The sequence below is a fragment of the Ascaphus truei genome, chromosome 2 (assembly GCF_040206685.1).
Source record: "Ascaphus truei isolate aAscTru1 chromosome 2, aAscTru1.hap1, whole genome shotgun sequence".
Taxonomy (NCBI): Eukaryota; Metazoa; Chordata; class Amphibia; order Anura; family Ascaphidae; genus Ascaphus; species Ascaphus truei.
The window spans coordinates 437171212-437197939 of NC_134484.1; the positions used below are offsets into that span (position 1 = coordinate 437171212).

The 26728-nt window shown below is 41.8% G+C and overlaps 1 protein-coding gene across 5 annotated transcripts in view; it reads right to left on the minus strand.

Annotated features, from left to right (window-relative positions):
• Positions 1-26728, minus strand: part of ZMYND11 (zinc finger MYND-type containing 11) — a 101671-nt gene that overhangs the window by 20901 nt on the left and 54042 nt on the right. For 3 of the 5 annotated variants that reach the window (XM_075587813.1, XM_075587815.1, XM_075587812.1), the window contains 3 exons: positions 8301-8460; positions 1443-1496; positions 187-348 (listed from right to left, as the gene is read on the minus strand). In XM_075587813.1, the coding sequence (XP_075443928.1) occupies positions 187-348; positions 1443-1496; positions 8301-8460 (376 nt within the window). Of the gene's footprint in view, positions 1-186; positions 349-1442; positions 1497-8300; positions 8461-24001; positions 24060-26728 lie in introns of all 5 variants that reach the window. The other 2 variants (XM_075587816.1, XM_075587814.1) reach the window with 2 other exon arrangements.

Consider the following 26728-nt stretch of genomic DNA (forward strand, 5'->3'; position numbering starts at 1 on the left):
CTAGTTTACGTTTAAAAAAAATCTGTGTTCTTTTTTTATTGATTTTATTTGAAACGCAAATGTTTTTCTCTCTTTTTTTAAGTTGACCGTTTTGTTGTGCAAGATTTTGTTCTAGCTGTATGAATACTGGCGGTAGTAACACACCTGGCTAAGGATTGTGGCAGCCACTGACTATAAGGAACTTACCTTGCAAACGGGACACTGCAAGTGATTACTGCTATCCCTAAGCCTCAACTCATCAGGTAAACACTTGGGATGATACACACGAAAACATTGGTCACATATCATCACTTCTCCAGGCAAATGGCATTCAAAACAATACCAGTCGTGAGTTTCTGCCTCCCAGTCCTAGAAGAAATACAGAATTATTTCACACGACAGTTGATCAATATTGTCTCTGTTTGTGAAGGTAAGTAGAAGAGCCTAGGGTTTGAATTAGACATTAGTGATATTAGGTAATGCATTGCATACCTAAGCTGAGGTTAACCCCATCAGTGCTGCAGGAGCTTGCGATGCATTGCCTTCAATATTTGTAGGCACTTTATCAACTATTTACATTAATACGAGATTTGGGGGTAGTTTACAGTGGTTTGGCTACGTAGTCTAGGTCCATTACTGGATGCAATATTATAAGGGGATATTACAAGGTTCATGTCACAATTTTACGCTGTTTAAAATCCTTGCGTCAATTAATTCTGCCAGGCCAGGGGTGATTGGTCTCAAATGGAAGACACTTGATTTCCAAATTCGAAAATGTTCAGATCTCCAAACATTGAATGCTAGTCAACTGTCACTATTTATTAGGGAAACTCCCTCATAATTTGCTGAAAAATATAGACATTTTCTATGCCCTTATTAGAAAAAAATACCCAATTCAATAAAAATCAATGGAAGATAAAGAGATCTCCTGCATTTTCCTATCTGATCCCCCTGAAAAGAGTATCAAATGTTGGCCAGTAAGGTTGCAACACAAAAATTGGCTATTTCAATCACAGCCCTCATTGTCTAAGCCATTTGAACAACTGTCCACTGTATATCTGCACCTTTTGTATGATGGAGCTCTAAAGCTATCCATGGGAAGTCAGGCTCTGGCAGGCAAGACAGCAGGAATATTAGAGTGGTTTCAATGTTTGCAATGCATTGTAGGCTCGTCAGTCTCTGAAAGAGTTACCAAATGCTGCACTCTATAATATGGAAACTCATGTAACGGCTTATTGGAATATTAGTGAGGAAAATTAAGCTTGAGCTTTATTGTTTTAAATCTTCCAAAAGTATCCACCCAAAAGTGACATTTGCCTCCCACATTATTAGGCTAAGCAAATGAGTCAAAATGATGTTAGCCCCTTTTGGTTGTTGTAGTAAAATGTTGCACTAAGGAAAAGGACAAAGAAAGTATTGGTTTACATACTTGTAAAGCTTGATACCAAAGCACTTTAACAAACCTCAGGTGAATTCACTGATTTTCCCTCTCTTCCTTGAATCTGATGCTGTTTCATCTGCAATAATTTACAAAAGTGTTGTGCTAAACAGAACTGACATCTTCTACAGGGATTGCAAAATAATTAGTGTAAAAATGGTACAAATAATAATTAAATATAATAAAATAAAGTGGCCTTCTCATTGGCATTGTGTTCTGCCCAATTTCTAACTAGAAATGATGCCTGTTCTAAAACAGGAAGGAAAAGGACATTGCATTTGAATAATAGGCGATTCATAGAAAACAATCTTTGGTCTCATTTAACTCCTTGTTTGTTGGTAGGGCCTGAAATGAACTGCATACCATTATCAATCACATATGTGACCCATTCCATTAGCGTTTGACATTATGACAGAATATTTTGCCCTGTGCAACAATGACCATTTTTTTCTATGTAAAACCTGTAATATGGTTTAAAAGCAGCAGTCCGTGCTGCTTGCTTTTCACCTTATTTAGAACAAGGGCCCCCCCAGAGATGAACTGCAGCACTGCCAGCTGCAGGGACCCTCCAGTTCCCGAGATATTTCATTTTCAAATTCCTTTAAAAAGAATTTAAGGCCTAGAGAAACAATATGGCCCCTGGGATCAGCCCCACTGTGGTGGCTAATAGAAACGTGACAAATCATTGTGATGTCATGGCAATGCTGCTTCTGATTGGGTGACCCTGCAGTCATCTTTGTTTTTCCTTGCAAATACTGTAAAAATTACAAATTTACTTTTATAGGCAGTCGTTGGATCCTTGAACCCTTGAGGGTTCAGAGCCGGGGGCCCCCTGGTTCATATACACAAATTCTAAATAAAAAATAATTGGGGGGGTTCTTTTAATGCCACAGTGGCCAAAAAAAACAAAACACAAATGCATCCAAAAATACATTATTTCGCTCAGGGCAAGCATGCAACCTACTGCAATGGGATCTGTTACAGGACAGAGTAGGCTTAAACAATACATTTTAGGGTAATTCAATTAAGAGGCTGATTTAGAGTTGTCTAATGTTTGTAGAGTTATAGGGCAAACTTGTTGCGTGCAAATGGCAGGTTTGCACCTCGTTAAAAAAAAGCCAATTCATTTACAAGTTGTTATTAAATAGATGCAAAATGCAGGGTTTAAAAAAAAAAACCCCCAAACAAAAAAATGACTCCTGACAAAGCTGATAAAGCAGCAAAACGCGTTGAGCCCCAGAGAAGAGCACTACAATCGGAGAGTGAACTCCTGTTGGGTCTGCCGAAGTTCCCGGGCGGCCCCTACCGAAAGCTACACTCGCCGGCGTCCCACAGGTAACTCCATCAGCGTCGCAGAAGCGGTGAGATCGTCGCTTGCAGCAAGATCGTTAATTGTAACTTGTATTATTGCCTAAAAGAATGGCCTTCTTGTAAGTGCGCATTCTGTAGGTTTGAATGGGAGTTTTATAAAAGTTTTTTTTAACATATATTTGCGCTATGGTGTTTTCCTTTTCTCTTCTGTGATAACCTGCTTCCACTACACCACCCAGCTGCTTTGCCACAGATTGTGATTTGCCCTTTTAAATTCACTAGCATGCGAGTAGAAAACTTTGAGGTTTTTTTTAATCCTTGTCCACATGAATCCATACAATACTACTCTATGGTGTATTTTTATTTCCATTATATGATTGATGTCCCCCGCTCCCTCATCTCCTTGGAACTAGAAGAAATTGGGAAACATTTTTTTTTTCTTGAAGGTTGAGTGGAGGACTCATCTGAAACACTTTTTACACTGGTTGTGTGCTGGATTATTCTTCTGGTTTCACAATATATTATCTTTATTTTCTAATGTGATTGGATACATTTAATCTGATCACCCCTACAGTATAATCACCACTTGTTTCACGCATTGTTATAATTATTGTTCAATTTGTGATCACCATTCACACTCACTATAATTGATTTAATTTGTCACTGTGATTACTTGTTTGAGAGTGCCATCCTAGACATTTGTATTTGAAAGTGGATCCACAATGATTGTAAGGCCTTGCCCCCGCTGCCTACTACAGCGTCCGCTGTGGCGGACGCTGCGCACACGAGAGCCCTCCCCGCAATGGCGCCGGGCCCGCTGCGAGGGGGGGCCGCAGCGCTCGCGCGAGAGCTATTCCTGCTCTCAATAGAATTGAGAGCAGGACTCGCGTCGAGCGATTAGGCACGCCCCCCGGCGGTTCAGCCAATGAGGGCGAACCTGCCGGGTGACGTCATGGCCGCGCCCCCGTCACTCCTCCGCCACGCCCCCCCCGGTCTCTCCTCCTGCAGTGAGCTGCAGACCGGGGAATCGGCTGAACGCGCCGCCAAAAGCGCGGGCGCGCGTTACAGCGGAGAGACCGGGGGCTTAGCCTAAGGAAGATACTCAACTTGAGAAGACCGCTTTTAAGAGAGACTTCGTATTAGTAAGCATGTCTGCATAATATTGTTACCACAATAACGCTTCCATTTTCTAATAAACAAATGTGCTGAATGTGATGCGATTCAACATTTCCAGGTACAGTGCACAAGAAAAAGTAGAGGATATACCCCTAGTGATGCTAACCAGGAGAAGACTATGTACTGAAGTTATGTTGCTTGAATCTTCATTTTCTTCCATACAAAAACAGCTTGATGAACTCAGGATTCCAATATCCAAATTATGATTGTCCCTTTAAACACCACCCATATAGACACCACTAACCTACAACAGGTATATCTTATGTGGTAATCAGAGTGGTTAGGAACTGGATGATCACATGAATGAAGTAACAAAATGTAATAAAGTTACTCACTGCTGACCTTGTGGAATTTCCGGGTGCTGTCGGCGTGCTCCTACCAAGGAGTATCTGCATGCAAGGTGGTAAACGGCGGTGCAACTGCTGCTGGAAAAAATGTGACCAATACTGCAAGAGAACTAGGCGCAAAAATGTATTGAAGGCACGTTAAAAAACAGTAAGAGAACACTCTTACGCGTTTCGCGTGGTAACCCACGCTTTATCAAAGAGCATGATGGGTTACCACGCGAAACGCGTAAGTGTTCTCTTACTGTTTTTTAACGTGCCTTCAATACATTTTTGCACCTAGCTCTCTTGCAGTATTGGTCAAATTTTTTCCAGCAGCAGTTGCACCGCCGTTTACCACCTTGCATGCAGGTACAGTACACAGCAAATAAACAAATATCACATTCACACATCTCAGCCAAGTCTGCAACCCTGCTTTTCACCATTACCTCTTAGCATGCAATGTTTGCATTGCAGTCAGGGATTCTGGGAAATGACGTGCAAATGAGCACTCGTGTACAGTAGAAACATGAAAAACAAATAAACTAAGTGCCAAAACAGGTTCAACTTTTTGTTTACAACTTTGTACCATATTTATGCAGGAAAACAACAGATAACACATTTACAACAAAATCCTATTCAGAGTTTAAAACAGCCCAATAAGTGCTTGAGCTGTGTTCCAGACTCTTCAAGCACTGAGAAGATTAAGACGAGGCACATCAATAATTTAAATAAAAAACATATTTACTCTAATAAGGATTAGACATAAAGGAGTGTGAGAGAACTGGAAGGTGAGGAGCAAAAGGAAAGTATAGAGATAGTAAGAAGCCAATATCTTACCACCTGGGAAGGAGAGGACTGGGGAAACGTCAAAACACGAAAGAAGTAAGTTACAGAGGCCTCATGCCTCCCCCGGCATTTAATTTAAATGCCGTGGGGAAGAGCGCAGGTCGCCTGTAACTGCCCGGGCCCCCCCAGCAAAATCTCCCGTCCCCAAGTTTGCGCACCGCTGCGCTAAGGTAATGATTTTTTATTGGGGGGTGGGGGGGATGTTTGAAACTAGTGTGCATGAGTAGGGGGTCTCCTGAGCTGAACATAGTTGATGTCAGCCTCGGGGACCCCTACAGGCCGGGTGGGGTGCCGGTATCCCTCTGCTTTGTTTAGCTCCCACGGTCACGTGACCCACAGGACTTTAACATGGCAGGGATACCGGCACCCCACAACGGGGTCTGTATCTTGGGAAGTAGGGGGTCCCCGGACCTGAAATCAATGCAGTTCAGCTTCGGAGACCCCCTGCTACATTACTGTAATGCTTAAAATTAAATAAAACCCCCGCGATCGCCTGTGAGAGGGGCACAGTTAGAGTGACTGATTAAGCCTATCTCTTACTGCTCGCCTCTTACAGACAGGCAGACCCCAGTAGGATCCGATGGGCCATTCGTCTGCCGAGGCAAATTTTGAAAGAATCTTGGGGAAATCTCGAAAACCATTTAAAAAAATGATCGGATAGCGGCCGCTGCAACTGTATGTAACTAAGGTTGACCACCAGATGTCAGCAGATACACAAAAATGTACAAGTATTGCAGTGTCTTATTGGAAAACAAAAGCACCTGTATCCTAAAAAGGACACACTTATTAGTAATTGTAGAAAATATGCACATGGCAATGGATCAGAGGATATAGATCAGAATCAAGTTATTGCAGTCATCTTATATTGACATCTGGTATTTAATCTCAGGTCACACAATGTTTGTATAGAACAATAGACCTTAGTCCTCAAATTATAGCTATTAAACTTATCTTAAATTGTGAAACAAATGTTAAACATGGTCTAAGAACATTTAACTTGACGGTTTTCATTTGATTGTATCTCCCATGCACAGCATGTTGCTAAATGGTAATGTACCATTGAGTAAAGAGGACTAAGGCCAGGGCCATGGTTAAAAATACAGCGCTGAGCAGCGCTGACGCTCATGCTCTCCTGCTCAAGCCGGAGCTTTTTTGTGTCCTTGCATGAGCGTCAGCGAGCACGCTTGTGAGGCGGGGCTAGCGCGCCACGTCACCGACGTCATGGACTGCCTTTGGCTTTTGCCGGTCACTCCGCGCCAAAAATTTAATTGGCTGTCGGCTGCAATTCCACACGCCTCCGCACGCCTGCGGAAGCGTCTACCAAAGCCCCACACATGCCGGATGAAGGAGATCATTTTCCTGTATTTTTAACCATGGCCCCCGGCTTAATGAAGGAAGCAAGTTTGTAATGGGATCACCATGGAACGACTGTAGCAGAATGCGATACAATGCCAGCTATTGGTAAGTAAAGACAGCACATACAGTATTAAGAATTAATTAAATCAGACAGGACATTCGGAATATATGACCCAGCCTTAGGTCCATACTTGCTTAATGTCAGGGACACTGTGTGGGTTGAAAAAGTTGAGAACCTCACAGGAAAAAATGTAAAATCAAATTTGTAAAATGTCCCCCAAAAATATAAAATTTTGGGGTAAAGTGTGCTAAAAAAGTTCAAATCCAGGCTCTAACTAATACATGACAACACTCCACCCTTCTCCTCCCTTAGGCATTCCCATCAACCTGTAGCTGGGACAGGGAATTGTAGATGAAGGGAGAAGAGACAACGTGGAGAAGGAAGGTCACAGGCTTTGGGAAAGGAAGATACATTCTTGCGGTCAAGGCACTTCTGCTTCAAAATTGAAGTAAAAAGCCTAATGCATCTTTTAGCATCAATGTAACAAGGTACTTTGCTATGCGTGTTTGAAGCTGCACGATGCACAGGCTATGAAGCGATGTCAAATGATATCCCTTGTGCACCATTTGTTTGCCTCAATAGCACCAAGAGACCCCAGATATGAGCTCACACTAACTTCCCAGGCTAACAATCTGCGTCAAATGTAAAAACAGACTCACTTCTTACATTTGACTCAGCAGAAAACAGTACAAAGTGTCAAAACTAAATGTTTTTTGCATTGATAGATCTGGGATATAAGGTGGGAGTGAATAAAATGGGGGCGCAAGAAGGAGATGAACTTTGGTAAATGTTAAGTATGATTGTTATATATTCATTTCTCACTCGGCAATTCCTTTCTGATGACATTTCCACTTTCCCAACATCTGTATTTCAATACAGGGGCTGGGAAGAACTTTAAATGGTCAATTCTACAGAAATACGTTTATCCTGCTCCTCCAGAAACACAGCTGGGAAAAAAAAAAGTCTAGCATTTATTTCCAAATTGGTTTTAAACACAGAAACATTTCCTGCTCGCCCCTTGTTTAAAGAATAAGAAAGTAGCGTTCTTCCTGCAGCGTGTTAATCCGGTGGCCTAAACACTTCATTGGAGGTTCTCCCCGCTCTCTTCACCTTCACATAGCCTAGTTACAGTGCAAGCTGCATTGTTAGTTCTTGTACTTTATGGTGAGATATATTGTGACATTTTGCACCAACAATGCCACTGAATATTATATTTTGCGTTATAAAGGGATATGTTGTGTTATCTAGGGGAACAATGTCCCACTCTGCCTCTGTACAGATACAATTTTCAGGGAAAAGTCATGTAGAAATGATTGTTCTGCGGGGGGCTTGTCCAGCGCTGGTGAAATGTGCAATCCATTTCTCTGAAGGTCCTTCCAGGGCTGAAGATGTTGAACTGACACAAATTTCCATTTTTTTAACCCATGTTCAAATAAGTTAAGTAAAGCATTATTTTTTAGAGAAATGTAGTCAAACAAGAAACAATCTGAAGACATGGGTCTGCTGTAACAGGATGTGATTTTTTTTTTTATCTGTACTTTTGCAACAAATTGTATTATGGCCTTTTCTGATTTAGGATTGTTACTTTTGGAAAGCTTCCCTCGTAAATATATCATGCTTTGAACACCGGATATAAAAATGTAGGCAGACCATTGTTATATCCATAATCTTACTAAATTGTTTATGAATACTTTTCGAGGACATGGCTTATATTGTTATATCACTGGTAACTGAAAATGAATGTCACCGAAATAGGGAAAGGAAATAATATCCTTTCTAATATAGATATAAAAAAAATAATACTTACAATCTCATCTCCGGGTAACCAGTACCCTTCCTGCTCAATACCAGCTTTTGATCCTTTGCAGCCGACTGTAAGGGTTTCAACGATAAGGCCGTCCTTGACTGCTAGGCTCAGCTGGCGAGTGATCTCCTTTGGATGCATGCCATGGACACGTGTCATGTACCTGGTTCAAAAAGGAGACAGGATAATAAAGCATTCATTTCAGATCAACATTTTGCTCTGAAATGTTATTAAAGAGTTACCATGATTAGGGTTCCACAGGTGATAATGAACAAGGGAATCGGTAAGTCAATATCTGACCCGGTGAATTACTCTGGAACAGCTTGTTACCAGGGTGAACAATACCATTTTGTTAATTTGTTCACATCTCTGGGAGTATGTTGACCTAAATGAAATAGGAGCTTTCAGCTTCCTTTGTACTGATATGTGACAGGAGAGAAAACACAAGCCACGGGACAAACGTAAAACGTTCGAGACGCTTAATTGCTTTCCCTAAAGCTTGAAAAGTCGGGAAAAATTGTTGTGACACATAGGGGAGGAGAGGGAGTTATAGAGAGTTAGAAAACAAGTTTGTAATATAAATACGCCTAGAAAACGTTGTAATATTATTGACACGTAAATCCTGCAGTTTACATTGATTCATTTCCTGAAGTCCATCCTTACCCGATTTGATACTTTTACAGATCTATAATGTGCAACCGTATCTCTATTTTTGAAAATATTTCAACTCACCACACAGGTAGCACCCACTGCCACTCTTGGCAATAGGGCAAACCCATCTTTACAATTTCTCTTGACTTTATACGTACTACTTAATGGTGAGCGGTGTATCTCTTTCTGACAATACATAAAAGTAACATTTAGGAAAAGGAGTCTCTGCTCCGAAGAGCTTACAATCTAATTGGTAGTTAGGAAGAACGTACAAAGACAATAGGATGGCGATCTGGTAAGTGCGTCTGCAAGGGGCCAAGGTTTATGTATGAGGTGTTAATTATCAGCCATGGAGCTACTCGTATGCTTCCCTAAGCAGGTGTGTTTTGAGGTGGGTCTTAAAGGTGGATAGAAAGGATACTAGTCGGATATTGAGGGGAAGGGCATTCCAGAGGTGTGGGGCAGTCAGTGAGAAAGGTTTAAGGCAGGAGAGGGCTTTAGATACAAAAGGGGTAGAGAGAAGATATCCTTGAGCGGGACGCAAGAGTCGGGATGGTGTATAGCGAGAAATTAGGGCTGAGATGTAAGGAGGGGCAGAAGAGTGTAAAGCTTTAAAAGTGAGGAGAAGAATGGAGTGTGAGATGCGGGATTTGATCGGAAGCCAGGAGAGGGATTTCAGCAGGGGAGACGCTGAGACAGATTTAGGAAAGAGTAGAGTGATTCTGGCAGCAGCGTTTAGGATAGATTGTAGGGGAGACAGGTGAGAGGCAGGAAGGCCGGACAGCAGGAGGTTACAGTAGTCGAGACGGGAGAAAATGAGGGTCTGTGTCAAGAGTTTTTGCATGCGAGCAACAGAGGAAAGGGTGAATCTTGGTAATATTGCGGAAGAAATAATTACAGGTTTTTAGCTACCTTTTGAATGTGAGAAGAGAATGTGAGAGAGGAGTCGAGTGTGACCCCTAGGCAGCGTGCTTGGGCTGCTGGGTGAATGATAGTACAGTACTTTCAACAGTAATGTGGAAGGAGGTAGTAGGGCCAGGTTTGGGAGGAAGTATGAGGAGCTCTGTTTTTGCCATGTTATGTTTAAGTCGGCGGAGGGCCATCCAGGATGATGTAGCAGAAAGTCATTCAGAAACTTTGGTCTGTACAGCAGGTGTAAGGTCGGGGGTTTAAAAATGTTTGTGTCGTCAGCATAGAGGTGATATTTGAACTCAAGAGATGTGATTAGGTCACCTAGAGAGAGAATGTAAAGAGAAAAGAGAAGAGGTGCCTGTACAGAGCCCTGGGGTACCCCCACAGAGAGATTGATAGAGGAGGAGGACGTGTTAGCAAAAGAGGCACTGAAAGTACAATGGGAGAGGTAAGCGGAAATTCAGGATAGAGCTTTGTTACGAATACCAAGAGTATGGAGAATGTGAAGAAGAGGGTGGTCCACAGTATCAAGTATTGCAGCCTTTTTGTCAGAACATACACAGGGTTATTTTAGGCGTGGTCCAAGCATCAGGGATAAAGTGGTTTTGAGAGAATTAAAGACTAAGAAGAAAGACTGCTGGCTAAAATATAGGCTAACCGGTCATTTAGTTGTGGGGCATGTACTAGGGCCATCTACCATCAAGGTATTGATTGGCAGGTTGCTGGTTTCATTAACTGTAGGACTTAATTTGCAGTCCATGCCGTGTGATATGATGTATGTGGGTAAGATGATCAGGCACTTAACAAACCAAGTGGTTGAACATTGCAGGTGTATTGCTAAAGGGGACGCCCATTGAAGTTAGTACTGGCATACCCCGCTTTAAGTACACTCACTTTAAGTACACTCGCGAGTAAGTACATATCGCCCAATAGGCAAACGGCAGCTCGCGCATGCGCCTGTCATCACGTCCTGAACAGCAATACCGGCTCCCTACCTGTACCGAAGCTGTGCGCAAGCGGGGAGACTATAGAGCCTGTTACAAATGCATTATTTACATCAGTTGTGCACGTATATGACGATTGCAGTACAGTACCTGCATCGATAAGTGGGAAAAGGTAGTGCTTCACTTTAAGTACATTTTCGCTTTACATACATGCTCCGGTCCCATTGCGTACGTTAATGCGGGGTATGCCTGTACAACATTTTACAAAGGTTCAGAATGGTGATTACGATTTATTAAGGTATATTGGGTTAGAAGCAGTTTCTGCTAACAGTAAAGGGGGTGATAGGGAACAACACTTCAAAGGGAGTGTTGATGGACCTATAGGCTTTCTGCATTGGGCCCACTGGGCTTTAATTATATCAAAGATCTTAGTCCTTTTTGTAGATCTAATATATTTAATGTATTCATTTTCAATTTGTGATTTGTCTTGCTACCTGGCTTCATAAATCTGATAAGGTCACATTTAAAGAAGTATTGACAACTTTTATTTGATTTGAAGGGACATTACTTATTATAATAAAATCTGTTTAGGCTCTATCATTATATTACAATACACTACATTTTGTATTTAATAGTTCTAAACTATTAAATACAAAATATATATATATATATATATATATATATTTTGTATTTAATAGTTTAGAACTATTAAATACAAAATGTAGTGTATATATATATATATATATATATATATATATATATATATATAATTGAAAACGTTGTATGTTTGCTGTGCTTATGGGCAATCTGATTGGTCCGTCGGTCTGTCATTCAGCCTCTGGCCAATCAGATTGGTCCGTGGCCCGGCCCCGCCCCCACACGCCTCTCATTGGCCTGCGTGGTTTGCTGACCACGCCTACCCATCTGCTACACTCTCAGAACAATCACAGAGGACGGACGCATCACAGCAACACTTTCCACCCTCTCCGCCTGCTTTCACCGCCGTTGTAAAATCAAACGAATAGACGATACCGTTCTGTGGCTAACAAAATGCTTTTATTTGTGCGAGCTTTCGAGATATGCTGATCTCTTCTTCCGGTGGTGTTACAATGGATAAAGCAAGAAAGGGTTTTACATATCTAGCCTGGGTCCCCATCTGGGCTTCCCATGCCCCCCTTACTTCCCGATCCGTGACGTCTGTGACCCCTGCACTAGGCCAGAGACCCCCTTAGGCCCCAACTCCCCTCAGCTTGCAGGTGCTGCAGGGACAGGCCCAGTAGTTAGGGACACTGCCCCTGTAGTACCAGTGTGAGGGACACAGGCAGAACGCGGCGGCAAATTTGCAATCCGGTGATCTGGGACCAGACCACCATACAGAGAGAGAGACACTGTTACGGTGGGACACTCCTGCTGGACACCACCCGACGTGGAGGCAGACTCATCGCTGATAACGACAGCGTGGGACCAGACGGCCCCTTTGTCTACAGTAGGCACTACTGGGTACACCGGTTGGTGCAAGTGCACCAACTTTACACATGTTAGTTGTGGGCAGCGCTGTCTCACAAATTGGGTGGGTTGCTTCTTGTGGACACCAGGGTGGTTGGGTGGCCAAGGGCTCATCAGTGCTTTGGGGGATATCCCATCAGGTGTGGACACTGTGTTGGAGGGCACTGTGGGGTTACGGCTCTGCGTGGCCTAGTTGGTGGGGATGTTATAGTGTTGTCCATTTTCTTATGTATACAGTAAACCGTTATCCTTATCAGTGTGTATTATTGTATTGGATCCTGTGGCGGGGTTATTCAACCTAGTAGGATCTCGCACAGGCGGAGGCGCTGTCACCAGACGGATCAGACACAGCCCAGGCTCCCAGCAGTGGAGGCCCAGGCCTCCTGTGAGCCACAGGTAACGCACCACACACACAGTAGCCACCATATCTCCCAGGGGGTGGGGGAAAGTGTGCTACATCTATCTCTCTCTCTCTCTAATTATATTTCTATCTATATAATATATATAATATAATATATATGGAAGAATTCTTCAGAAGGCTGCGTCTTAAGGAGTTCTTCCATGACAGACACAACCAAGATTATGCCAACACTGCAGAAGGAGAGCCGTTGCACATGAGCAGGGAGAAGCAAAAATCCAACTGGCTCCCACAAACTGGGCGCAACCCCACATTGGACCGGTACATTGAAAGCTTCAGACACAGCGCCAAAACCACCATCCTGGACAAAGTAAAGAAACAAACATATAATCTGACACTGATGGAGAGGAGAGCCATAGAATCGCTAAAGGCCAACCACAACATAACAATCAAACCTGCGGACAAGGGAGGAGCAGTGGTCATAATGAACACCACAGACTACCTGCGGGAAGCACACAGGCAACTCTCTGATTCAAAGTACTACACCCAACTGCAGGAGGATCCAACTAAAAAATACATGCGAGAACTCAACAGGATCATTAAAACACTCCCGATCCGCACAAGAGAACAAATTCTGGACCTGATACCAGCTAACCCAAAACCTGGCACATTCTACATGCTCCCTAAAATTCACAAAGAGGGTAACCCTGGGCGCCCTATTATCTCTGGATCTGGCACACTTACCGAGAATATTTCTGGCTGGGTGGAGGGCATTCTAAAACCACTTGTCCGGAACACAGCCAGCTATATCCAGGATACCACCGACCTGCTAAACAAACTGAATGCCATTGGCCCCCTCCCTACAGGAACACTACTAGCAACTATGGATGTAGAATCACTTTATACAAACATCCCCCACGAGGATGGGATTTCAGCCTGCAGATACTTTCTGGGATCGCAGGAGCCACTCACAGAGACAGTGACTAAATGCATTGAATTTATTCTGACCCATAACTACTTCACATTTGGAAATGACACATACCTCCAGACAACCGGGACCGCTATGGGTACTCGGATGGCGCCACAGTATGCCAATCTGTTCTGCGCAAAACTGGAAAGTGACTTTCTGTCCACCTGTCACTTGAAACCCCTTACATACCTTTGCTACATCGATGACATCCTCCTGATTTGGACCTCTGGCGAACAGGACCTCCTACAGTTCTATGACAACTTCAATACTTTCCACCCGACCATCAATCTCAAACTCGCCCATTCCCCGGATGAAGTACATTTTCTAGACACCACCATTACTATAAAGAACAACCAACTACAGACTTCTGTATACCGCAAACCTACAGACAGAGCCAGCTATTTGAGGGACAACAGCTTCCACCGACACACACCAAACATGCAACCATCTACAGTCAAGCCATACGATACAACCGGATATGCTCCAACACAGCAGACAGAGACCAGCGGATTAAAGCCTTGAGATCAGACTTTATAAACCGTGGATATAACCACAGAATTGTAGACCAGCAAATTCACAAAGCCACCAGAATACCAAGAAGTGATCTCCTTGAATACAAACAGAAGGAGACAAGCGACAGGGTACCTTTGGTGGTCACATATAACCCACACCTAGGAGCCCTACGCAAGATCGCCAGGAAACTACAACCCATCCTCCAGGAAGATACAAGACTGCAACAGGTCTTCCCTGAAGCACCCTTATTATCATACAGACAACCCCATAATCTCAAGAATATTATGGTGAGGAGTAAAGTATTCAGCAGTACAACTGAATGCGGGACAAAACCATGCCAGGACCCAAGATGCAAAACCTGCGCAATGCTCTACACAGCGGACACAATACAAATACCACACAAGAATCGGGAATACAAAATCAGAGGAGGGTTCACCTGTTCCTACAGCAATGTCGTGTACCTCATCATGTGCATGAAATGCCCAGGGGGCTGCTACTACATAGGTGAGACAGGACAGGGGCTAAACAAGAGAAGGAACCTGCATCGCCACAGCATCACACGCGGAACAAGAGACAGTCCTGTTGGCGAACATTTCTCTGACTCTGGCCATAAGATGAACGATCTGAGGGTTGCCATACTCAAAGGTAATCTTAAAACCCCGAAAGAGAGACGGTTGCATGAATACAAATTTATGCAACTGTTCGGGACACTTAGCAGTGGCCTAAACAGAGATCGAAATTTTATGAGTCATTACTGACACTAGCGAACTCTCTTCCCATGAGCGCTAAAGGCCATGTATGTACATACTGTGCTATATGTATGCACACACAGCTGTCTCTCACACATACTAATACTCCTTATTTTTCCATCCCTATACACCAATAGGGACCACATAGTATCCACACACACTTTTAGTTGTGCTACAAACTCTCACATTTCCACACCATTCATATCCCCTCTCACTCCACACACACCTAGTGTAGAGCACTGTTTATACTGTGGGCTCTCCATTAATTTTTATTCACACTGACACACATACACACTCTTTCTTCACTTGCTTTCAGTTACCCTTTGACACCTCCAGCCTTAAATCTCATCCACACCGGGGGAAGGACCAACACAGATAACATTCCAAGAGACACTGTTTTTAAGTAATCCTTGCTTCATTCATTGTAACATCGCCGGAAGAAGAGATCAGTGTATCTCGAAAGCTCGCACAAATAAAAGCATTTCGTTAGCCACAGAACGGTATCATCTATTTATTTTTTGATTATATATATATATATATATATATATATATATATATATATATTTGGTATATTAGTATGTATTTGTTAATTTAAACATTGTTTTCACATTGGTGAGCAGTGTCTGTTTTGGAAAGGAGTATTTAGATCTTCCAGATGTGTGGTCGGTGGTCTTCAGTGCCTTGAGAAGTTGAGGTTGGCGTAAAACAGCTGTTGACTGGCCAGAGTGTCGTACATTATGTATGCTCCCTCCACGATGATGTATGTACAGCAGCACCTTTGGATATAGGATTTAGTTGTGGTACTCAAATTGTTTGTACATTTTTAATGCAGTCTAATCATAGCTTGGGTTTTATCCGTTTCCATGGATGAGTTCCCCAGGGCTTTCCCTCTTCCTTTGAGTACTTCTAAGGTGCACCAGTATTGGATATTCGTAATCACTGAGTGGGTGAGTGACGTGGTACGTTGGACCAGTCACAGTGTATATAACTCTGCCTTGACCTTGAGCATTTTACGGTGCAGTGTCTTCATTTGTTCAGTGCACTACAAATATAGCTTAGTAAATATAATGTAATCTTGTCAGGTTAGTTCTAAAAATAACATTATACTATAGCTCAGGTACATTGTGAAACTGCGGAAGGTTATTCATTAAACTAAAATAATGCCAAGCAGTATTGTGAAATACTTTATGAACAATTTCCTAATGCTTTACCAGTTCACGCAGTTACTCATTATCTTATATATTTTGTTACTCAGTACGCTTACAATACTCCATAATAATAATAATACCAACATTATCGCTGGCACAAAGAGTGTCTTGAAGAAAACACTTTATCAACTTTGTTTTACTTAAATGTCATTAGGTAAATATTGGAAAAGAAGCAACTTGTCATGTATGTGTTGTCAAGAAAGAAACATTTGAGCTTTTATTTATTTGTACTCAAATCAATTTTATTCTAAGAGGATTTTACTTAAGAGGATAGCGCATAAGTGAGCACCCTACGTCGGGCTCTCTTAAGGTACCACAGTCTCAAATCAATGTGACAAAAGATAAGAAATCATAAAGCTCTATGGGGTCGATTTATGACGTTGGCATTGGAAGACACGCTATGGAAAGACACTCCAACATCCTCTGAAGAAGCTGTACCACTGTTTATGGAAATCTGACCCTACTTGTTCAAAATGCATTTAAAAATAGCTAGAAGGCGTCTTCTAGTCAACCTCACATCTGTCAGACAATTTCCAAAAAGCATCAGCGCCTAGTGGAAGTATGTGCTCTGGAAGACCTAGATTGACTTAAAGCTCCATTAATAGCACAGAACATAGCACTTCTTCCATCTGTTTAGCAGATATGCTGGTAGATGGATGGTGTCACTGGACCTCACTGCCGGTAAATAAATCTGACTATGTTTTCATTCAGTTTTCTAAAACGTTGGCGGCATACAATATTCATCACAACATCACATTCTTAACAATTACATCCACTTGTTGCAGGCGCTACAAATTTTAATGAAGCTACATGAAAGTTTCTTAACGGGTGTAGTTACACAAGTTAACCTCACAAGCCACTTTTGAAAGGCATACTTCAGAGAACAGAACTCGGAGGTCGAGAAGCTCTATACTGTATGTATGAGTATCTTTATTTATATAACACCCTCAGGGTAGACACCGCTTTACAAAAGAGACAATACAATAGAGGGAATTTTAATACAATTAGTGCAACAAACACAAGCAGACAATAAGAAAGGCAATCCCTGCCCCAGAGAGTTTATAATCTGGGAAAACTTACATTTATAATAAACAGCATCAGCCCCCCTACTCAGGGTCTTTCATTTTAGGTTATCTGGAATGGGGGGTTCCCACTGAGAAGATCCAATCATTTCTTGTACATTGTAACCTCCACAGTAATAGCACGGATAAATATTTTTATAGGAGGAGAAAGAAAATAAGATCTGGGAATTATTTTACCGCAAAGGTAAATCATCGCAATGTGGCAGTCATTACTGCCACGGAAGTGATTGGCAATAGCATGCAGCTCAGTGAATAAACATCTCCCAGGCTTCCCACCTGACATGTGTACTTGAATAACCATTGAGGATAAAAAGATGCTGCAGAGACAATGGAAACTTTCTATCTGTGTATCCTAGTTCAAATAAAAATGCAAAATAAAGCGAAACAATTCCCCCCCCCTCCCCCGGGGCCAATTCATGGACCCTCCGGGGGACCACCTGGTTCAGGGTACAATGGACTTTTACATAGAAAGCTATGTTATCTGGGTGGCTAGGGGGCCTTGAATCAGTACTAGGGGACCCCTGGTTAAGGTAAGGAGAAAATTCCTCACCCCAAAAAGCACCACAACCTTCTTTGTGTTATCTTGTGAAATGACTGCTTATAACTAGGCAAATTATTGAAGCAGTAACCCTGTGTATATTAAAACTGTCAGCATTCATTCACAACTTTTTTTTTTAAATTCCAGGGGTGGACAAAAACATAAAATACTTAGGAGCCAGTCAGAATTTTTAGGAGCCAGTGTTTTGTTGGACGGGCGGTGGTGAGAGGGTAGCGTTCCGGCTACCCCCCTCCTGTCGGCAGCAGTGTGTGTGTCTGTGACACACAAATAGGGGAGAAATATATAAACACAGGCAGTATTGAATGGCTGAACTTTCTGCACTTGGCTCTGTCAAATGCAAGATACTTCTCCATCAAATTCTGACATATGATGCATACTCTAGTCAGAGGAGCATATGGCAACTGAAACCTGGAACGTTTTCTTGATACTGGTTAAAAGGAATACAAATCATGGACAGACAAAACTGTATACATTTCATTAATATATACCTTATGTGGCTCCTCCTACAGACACTCTCCAGATTGCAAGTTGATGCATATGGGGCAAAATTGCCTTGATACATAAGAACTGCTAATACTGGGTAAGACCAAGTTGTCAATTAAGACCAGTATACTGTTTTCCACTGTGGCAAGTACAGGAAACGTCTGGGTAAGTGCATCATCTACTGCCTGCCTCCAGATATCTCCATGTTGCTAGTACCCATTTATAGACACAATGAGGCAAAGAGACAAAAGACATTTTTTAAGAGGCACTTAATGTAGAAGGAATACAGTGCAGGATGATGAGAGGTTCTGCAAACCAGTCTGCACAGGACTAGAAGCCCAGAGTTAGAAAACGTTTCTGAGAGTAGTCTTGCACTGGGATTCTGCTATGCAGAATAACGGGCAGTCGCTCATCAGACCAATGCTTTGTTCTGAACTTGGTCTGGTTGTAAAGCAGACAAAATCTGATTTATTTTTCTTTGGGAGCAAGTACTTATATGTACACGCGGTGCCTGCAGTAGCATAAGGCCGCGCTTATAGTGCCGGTGACACGACCGATGACGTCACCCGTCGCCGTTTGCAAAAGATGTATTTCGGTTTTGGGCGACGGACGTCATAAAAGGGGAGGCACGGAGAAGCTCCCGATTGGCCACCAGGGGAGACTGTCACCGAAAAAATCAAATAACAGTGACTACCAGATTTCTGGTAGCACTGTCACTCCGTCGCCGTCGCGTGCACTATAAGCGCACGCAACGGCGACAATGCATTTGTTTTTCCGCGACAGCAATATAAGTGCAGCCTTAATCTGTTCTCTTCCTACTTTCTTCTTCGATTAATGAATTAATTAGAATGTGGGTTTAGCAAGAAACCATTGACGGTGGAGTTGAAATAACTTAAATGTGCAGTCATGCTTAGCAGCACATATGAGATGCAAATATCGTAAAAATGGATAGCAGTGGTCATCTTTAATATTTTTACATATTTCATTTTCTTCTCCAAAACATGCGGAAATGTTTAGTAAGGAATATACAAAAAAAAACAAAAACAAATCCAAATATATATTGTTGAACAATATGGAGGCTGCACCTTTAAAGAAGCAGTTCAAGCTGACGATGTTATTTTTCCCCACTTCAATATTTGCATCAGTGCAATAAAAACATACCATGTGATTAGCAAAGCTGCCAATCGATCGGCGAAATTCCCACCGGGGGGCGACCTAATCCTCTGTGTAATTCATTCAGTGTCACTGACTTGTGGTCGCTCCGGATCCTTTGTCCAATCACATGGCGCAGCAGGAGGAGAATCAGCTAATGAGAAGCAGGATTAGGAGAATCGGCAGCAGCATCGCATCTGCAGTAAGTTGTCTGTGTGTGTGTGTGTGTGTGTATGTGTTAAAAACCTGACGTGGGGAGTGGTCAAAAAAGAGCTCGGGGGGAGAAAAACTGAACTGTTGGAGGGTTAAAAACGAGCTATTGAAAAAGAAGCGTTGTATGTTTGTATTATATATGATATATATATATATATATATATATAAAAACACACACACGCGCGTATATATGTGTGTGTGTGTCTGTATGTATGCAAAGCATACATACAAAAGTGTATTGTCAGTTCTGCATTTTCACTGGTCATTAATTATAGGAAGGTAGTAAGGGTTTCCTCAGGTAATTGTAACTTCATGTTATGTCAATGTTTTTTGTGATTTTGCTTGAATAACATTTTTTGTATTTTTGGATATGCTAGAGTGCTTAATTTGGGTTTCTGTTTTTTTCTTGTGTGTGTATATATGTTACTGTGTATATATAATATATATATCACAATTATTATTATTATTAAGGTTATCGGAGGGCAGACGGAGAAGCAGTGGGACGTGTGTGTGCAGTGTACAGCGTTACCTCGCCCCCCTCCCGTGCCTAAACTTCGTGCCACCAACTAAAAGTGCCATTACCTTGGGACTGATATACTTAAACCATACCTTCAAGAAGAGGACTGATAAATGAATATTCAAGTGCCAGTGTGACGTTCCTGGAGTGAAAGAGCTGGGGAACCTCCTGCTGATATCCCACCAGAGACGCCTGTTCCTGTTGTTGGTGCATGGGTAATTTATCCCTTTCCATGCTGGCTTAACTTTTTCTTGATGTACGCAGAATACTCAACTTAGTTGTTTATTAATATTATATTTTACATTTTACACTATGAGCATTGTGCGCTGTCATAAGCAGGATCAGTCTGCAAATATAATAACCTAAACTGAGATAACAGATTTATTAGCCAACCTTTCAATGCTTTATTATGAAGAACACTTCTATGAAAATAATTTGATATCTTTAATTAAATTGGAACATTTACCTACGGATGTAGCCAGAGTTAACGCGCTTCGTGCCGCGGCTGGTTGCTACATCTGTATAACACAGAGTCACAGCAAAAGCAGCTCTGAAGAAAGTCTCCCCAATATGCTTCACCTTCACTGCTCCTGACCACGAATCCAGCGTGGACAGGGTTAATTAATATCATCATGAAAAGACAGACACCACTTCAAAGACCTGGAGATTGTTACCTCCCGACTGCATCTTAGTGCTGTGGGGGTCCGTTTTGCTGCTCAACTGTCTTCCCTTCACCACAGACTCTTACAAATAACACCAGAGTCGCAGGAAAGGCGGCAGCCAGAGGGCTGCCAAGGGGTGTCAGCAGATTCCTGCAGGTCTCGGATGTCACAGCTGCGCTGTTATTGGTCTTGTGTAAAATATTTCAGATGTATAAATGAAGCCTTTCCATCTTCACACAATCCCACTTACTTCCCCAACGCCAACTCCTTCAAATAACAAGCAGCTATTTGAAACACACCATCCTTCTTAGGCTGCGCTTATAGTACTGGCGACGGCACAGAGCGCCGTCACAAGTATTTGAAGTCCGTCGCGGGTGCCCATTGTGGGCGCGACCGAAATCACTGAAGCCAAGGATTTTTGTCTTGGCCAGCGACACGTGAGCGTCAGCCAATGAGGGTGAACTGCTCACGGCCACGAAACTCCGCCCGCCCTCCTCTACAATGTATTTTAATGTTTGAAATGCTTTCGTACTGTGCTGCCTTATAAACTAATGGTAATATTTACTACTTAACCCTTTGAGTGCCTCGGCCCCTCCAGCACAGTAGTGTGGTCATGTGACCGCTTTCAATAGTTTAGGAAGAGGTGGAGTCTTCCGTTTCCTCACTGGGCATAACGCTTAATGCGCTCCATGGAAACGTAGGGCGCGATCGAACCCGGAAAAAAACAGATGCATTGAGAATGACGTAGTGACAATATCCTGGGGCACTGAAAGGGTTACTATGTGGTTTTACTACCCCCAAACAAAGTTTTTAGTTTTGCCAACATTAGATAAGTTAGGATTTCCCTGCCGTTGCATGAATAATTGGCACGCATTTTATTTCCTGACGAATGCATGGCTTTGCCCACGACTCTGCTCTGCTCATATAAAGTTTGTATTGAAGTTGTTAATCCAAGGCTTTCTGCTAATTCGTTTTATGTGACTAGATAGGTAATTAAACTTATGATTTAAGAAAAAAATACTTTCGTTTATCAAAGCGTTGATCCTTTGGTAAAAAAAAATCCTTCTTTGCAGTTTCCACCATTAAAATGTAAATATTTAAAATATATATTTTTGATACAGATGTAGCAAAACGGTGTATGTATGTATGTATAACAAATATAATCACTGCGCTTCTCCATGCGGGGAGCATGCAGCTAGTAAAGGATTTGGCCATACAAATGTGCAAAACAGAAAGTGAATCCCTGCGCTTCTCCCAAAGGGATAGCAATCAATGGGGAATATATATATATGTATGGTGTAAACACATATAAGAAGAAAGGAGACTTTTGGTATACATCCTTTGATCAAATAATGCCAAGCCTGCTAACGACGTCTAGGTAAGTCTCATTAGCAGGTCCCTACGCTAAATGCATACTAGTGTTATGTGAAATAAGCCCAGAAGGGGTTAAAATATCAAAGCATATGCTTATATAACCTAGTGCAATTAAAAACTGGTATATACCAGTACAGATACTCACGTCTGCAAGTGAAGGCAAGGGCCTCTTATTATATATATAGCCCCTCAAACCTCCCTCCCCAAAAAATAGGGGAAGATGCTTGTGCTAAAAAAGGAGCACATGTTGTACCCTGTGAGATATGCAAGAAGAGGGGGGCTGCGGATCCATTTACACGAAGAAGAAGCCTCTAAACACTTGGAGGATTGGGTGCTGCCCCTTTTACACTGTGGGGGTGCCTGGTAATTACTGCACTCTTATACGTATATATGCACTGTGTGTGTGTGTGTGTGTGTGTGTATGTGGGGATGGGATGTGCAGGGAGGGTGATGTGCAGGAAGGGGGGGGGGGTGCAATGTGCAGGAAGGGGGGATGGGATGTGTATATATATATATATATATATATATGCGTGTAAGTACCCATTCCGCAGGCGGGTTTAGGCAAAACAATCCGCAGATCGGATTCAAACAGGTTTGCCTATCTCTAGTAAAGCGCACGGTATAATGAGCTGTGGCATCACTCTTGTCCAAGTGGAGGTGCAGATGTCAAACACCATAGTTGCAGGGATTTGTATACCTGATATGCTACTAGTAAAGCAATAGAAGCAATTACCATGATGCTTGGAAAAAACAAGACTGCTAAATAGAGATGGGCGAACTTACAGAAATTCAGAAATCACATTTTGTTTGGCAGAAAATATATATATATTTTAAATCAGTAAATCTTTTTCTACAGGTAAAATCGCTATTCATTAACAACATTTTTCACACTTTTTGGGGGAATTTTCCCGATTCTTTACACTTTTTCAAACTTTGGGGATTCAAGAAATTAAAAAATAAAAATCCTGACTATATATTTTGCATCTATAATTAGATGCAAAAACCCTGCTTTCCACTTTGGTTAAAAATGTGCTCATCTCTAAGGTTGCAGAGCTAAAAGAGTAATGATAAATAACAGTTTAATAGGTGATTTTGCCTTAAATAAAGAATACGAAATGTGAAGCTATTTTCGAAATTCTAAAATGTTTTCTTTAAAAAGATTTCAATCACCTGGTGTTAACCTACAGTATTACTTATTACTTACAGGAGGGCCCCACTAATACGGCGGGTTCGGTTTTGAGGACCCGCCGTAAAGCAAAAATCGCCGGAAAGTGGAACCGGCGATTTTCAGTAGGTGCGCATGCGCAGACCGGCAATGCGTCGTTCTGCATGCGCGACAGGGGGAAACCCCTCCATTCCGCGCATGCGCGACCCCGGGCCGGCCCGTTCTGTGCATGCGTGAACATGGCGGCCCCCTTCTCAGCACCGCCGGATCGCCGAGAAGCGGGGCCCTGCTGTAGTTCAATCTGATCCTGTGGGACAGCACCCATTGGTGTGGGGTTAAGTAAATGTTCCTAAACACCTGCAATACTGCTTTTAAAAGTGATGCAACTGTGCTGACTTTCATTGTGATGCAAGTGATTAAAAATGTGATGTAAGTGACTAAGAAACGGCAGGGTGTAAATTGTGTGCATCCAACAATTGAGTTAATGCAGTGAGTTCAGATCCTATTGGATAAGGACATTGTGCATCTAATCTATATTGTTTGTTACCTCTGTAAATTAAAGTGTAAAATGCCTTGGATAAAAAGGTGCAATATAGTACAGTTGCGGCGGGACATGCCTAACGCCCCAGCGGAAGAAGATCCTGTACTATTGAATGGGACAGGGCAGGGCTCATGCATTATCATACCTGTTGCAATCAGCCAGCAGGTGCAATTAGATGTTACATAGTTACATAGTAGATGAGGCTGAAAAAAAGACATGTCCATCAAGTTCACCCTATGCTAAAGTTAGACGACAGATACTTATTCTATATTTGTACTTACAGTATATTGATCCAGAGGAAGGCAAACAAAAAATCCCAGTGAAATATCATCTAATTATATCTCATAAGGGGAAAAATAAATTCTTTCCTGACTCCAATATTGGCAATCAGATTATTCCCTGGATCAGCAACCTTCCCATGTTTAATTATTAGGTATATCCCTGAATACCTTTCCTTTCTAAAACGATGTCCAACCTTTTTATGAAGATATCTTTTGTATCTGCCATCAATCTCCATGGGTATTGAGTTCCACACTCTAACTTCCTTACTGTAAAGATGTATTGTGTCTTATGAGCAAATTTTACATGAATGCCATTCTGTACATACTGTAGTTACCCCAAATGTTCTTTATTTGTAAATGTCTTTTGCTACTTCTTAAAGCTGCAGTTCAAGCAATATCCTACATGTATTTTTTTAAATAAATCAGTTCTGTACAATTAGAAAATACTTGAAGCATTAAAAAAATATTCTTAACATTTTCAATGTTTATAATGTAACAAGCATTTTTGTTTCTATAGCAACCATTTACAAAGTCACATCTCCTTCTTCTAAACAGGCTCTGGCACACCCCTTTTTGAGCCCTGCCCACTCTCTAGCAGTGCACCAATTGTATTTAGTAACTGCCTGGTCACATGATCGTCCCCACCGAACTTTGCATCTTTGGTCCTCTTCTGCTGCACTGACAGACATGTATTGAACCCCCAAGCCGAATCTTCGCCGATCGATCACAGGAGAATAGATCGATCGGCAACCTAGCTAATTTCTTATCATTGTGTGGATTGTATTGTTGCCTATATTGAAATTTTTTTTTTTTAAACGGCAACTTGAACGGCTGCTTTAATATTGGAATGCAGTATTTAACAGTGACGCTGAACAAAGCACTCAGCGTGCTTGGCAATATGAATTATAAGCTTTTTATCTCGTTATGAAACAAGAAAGAAAAATAATTGAGATCAGAGACAATAATCCGGTGTAAGTGTATATGACACCACAAATAGCGCAGAAAGACCTCCACAGAGGATAAGAACAAGCGCTTCAGCCAGCTGCGATGATCAGTAATTACACAATCCCCACCTTCTCTGACTACCTTGAGACTTTGGAAGCCACCTTCTGGTCTCTCAGTCATGTAGGGTTATGATCTGCACAATGTATAATTAGATGCAAATTCATGGTTACGGATACTCTTACCAATCTAAGGTGTAGTCCCATATAGCATTGCGTATTGGTGTTGCCACAAAGGGACAGCATTCAATTAGAATACATAATCATTTCTTATGCAGTAGGTGCACTGCAATCCTGGTTGTTACTCCAGTTCACATAATCAGAATAATACAGATACGCAGACAAAAGTTTATGACAAATCACTTGTTTATTGAATATACGCTTCGGTCTGTCAATAAAACACAGGGGAGTACTGTACATTCATACCCTTATTACGTAGGCTTTATGGGTGGACAGTATGGAATTTAATTGTAAACTAAAATCTAATTTCACTGGTAGTAAAACAGCACTTATAAAGCATGAATATCATTAAATCTTTTGGACGTTTCATTTCTCTGGTAATTTTCTTTTTATTGGAGATTTTAAAAGTTGACAACCACATTTACATCCCAGCAAAGATGAAAGTAATAAAATGGTCTCAGCTTTGACTTTAGAAAAACAGTATATATGGATCAATTAAGTGAGCCTCAATGTTCTCAAAATAGCTTCACTTTTTCTGACATAATCTTGCAATACTGCCGTTCCTCCATCGTTAGCACATTACATAGCACTGCAAAAAGACTACAGAACTGGAATCCTGCAGGACAGCTGACTGACACTACCATCATCCCACGGTAGGAACCGTGCAACAATAATCCTGTTGGTTGTCAGGTTTTGTAGGGTTGTAATATCATATGGGCTTATTGAATATCCCTTTAGTCTGTAGTCTCACTGCCTTATTTACAACTGTTTTGCTCATACAACCAAATGGCTATGAAGGTACCATTGTTGTTGTGTAAGTATCCTGGCAGTGAAGGGGTTACCCGAATATGCCTTAAACACTATGCAAAAGAAATTGTCCACACAGCACTAACAATACTGCTTGCCAAGAGCTCACTGCATGCAGCCGTGAGAATGCTCCCCCTATTGTCATTGAACATGAACACTGTATAATGTAAATAGCTTCCAGAAAAACAGCTGTCATTTTAGATTTCAAGCTCCTATTTGTAGTGCCTGATCTGAACATATTAAATCAGAATATCACACATCAAGGAGAAAAGTCTCCTGATGTAATGATACTGAGGGGCAGATTAACTAGATGGCGTATTGGGCCTCATCGTATGTAGTATGGCTCCATAAGACGTACCTTATTGTCTGTAGAATGGCTCCATAAAACTTATTTTATTGTATGTAGTATGGCTCCATAAGACGTAACTTATTGAATCTTATTGTATGTAGTATGGCTTCATTAAACAAACTTTATTGGACCGTATAGTACATAGTAGGGCTCGAAAAGACATCTTCTGGCTACCGCCATTTTTAATAACAATTGTAAGACATCCTTTGAAAACTAGAACATGTGATATGGCTCATACTCCAGAAGATATATTG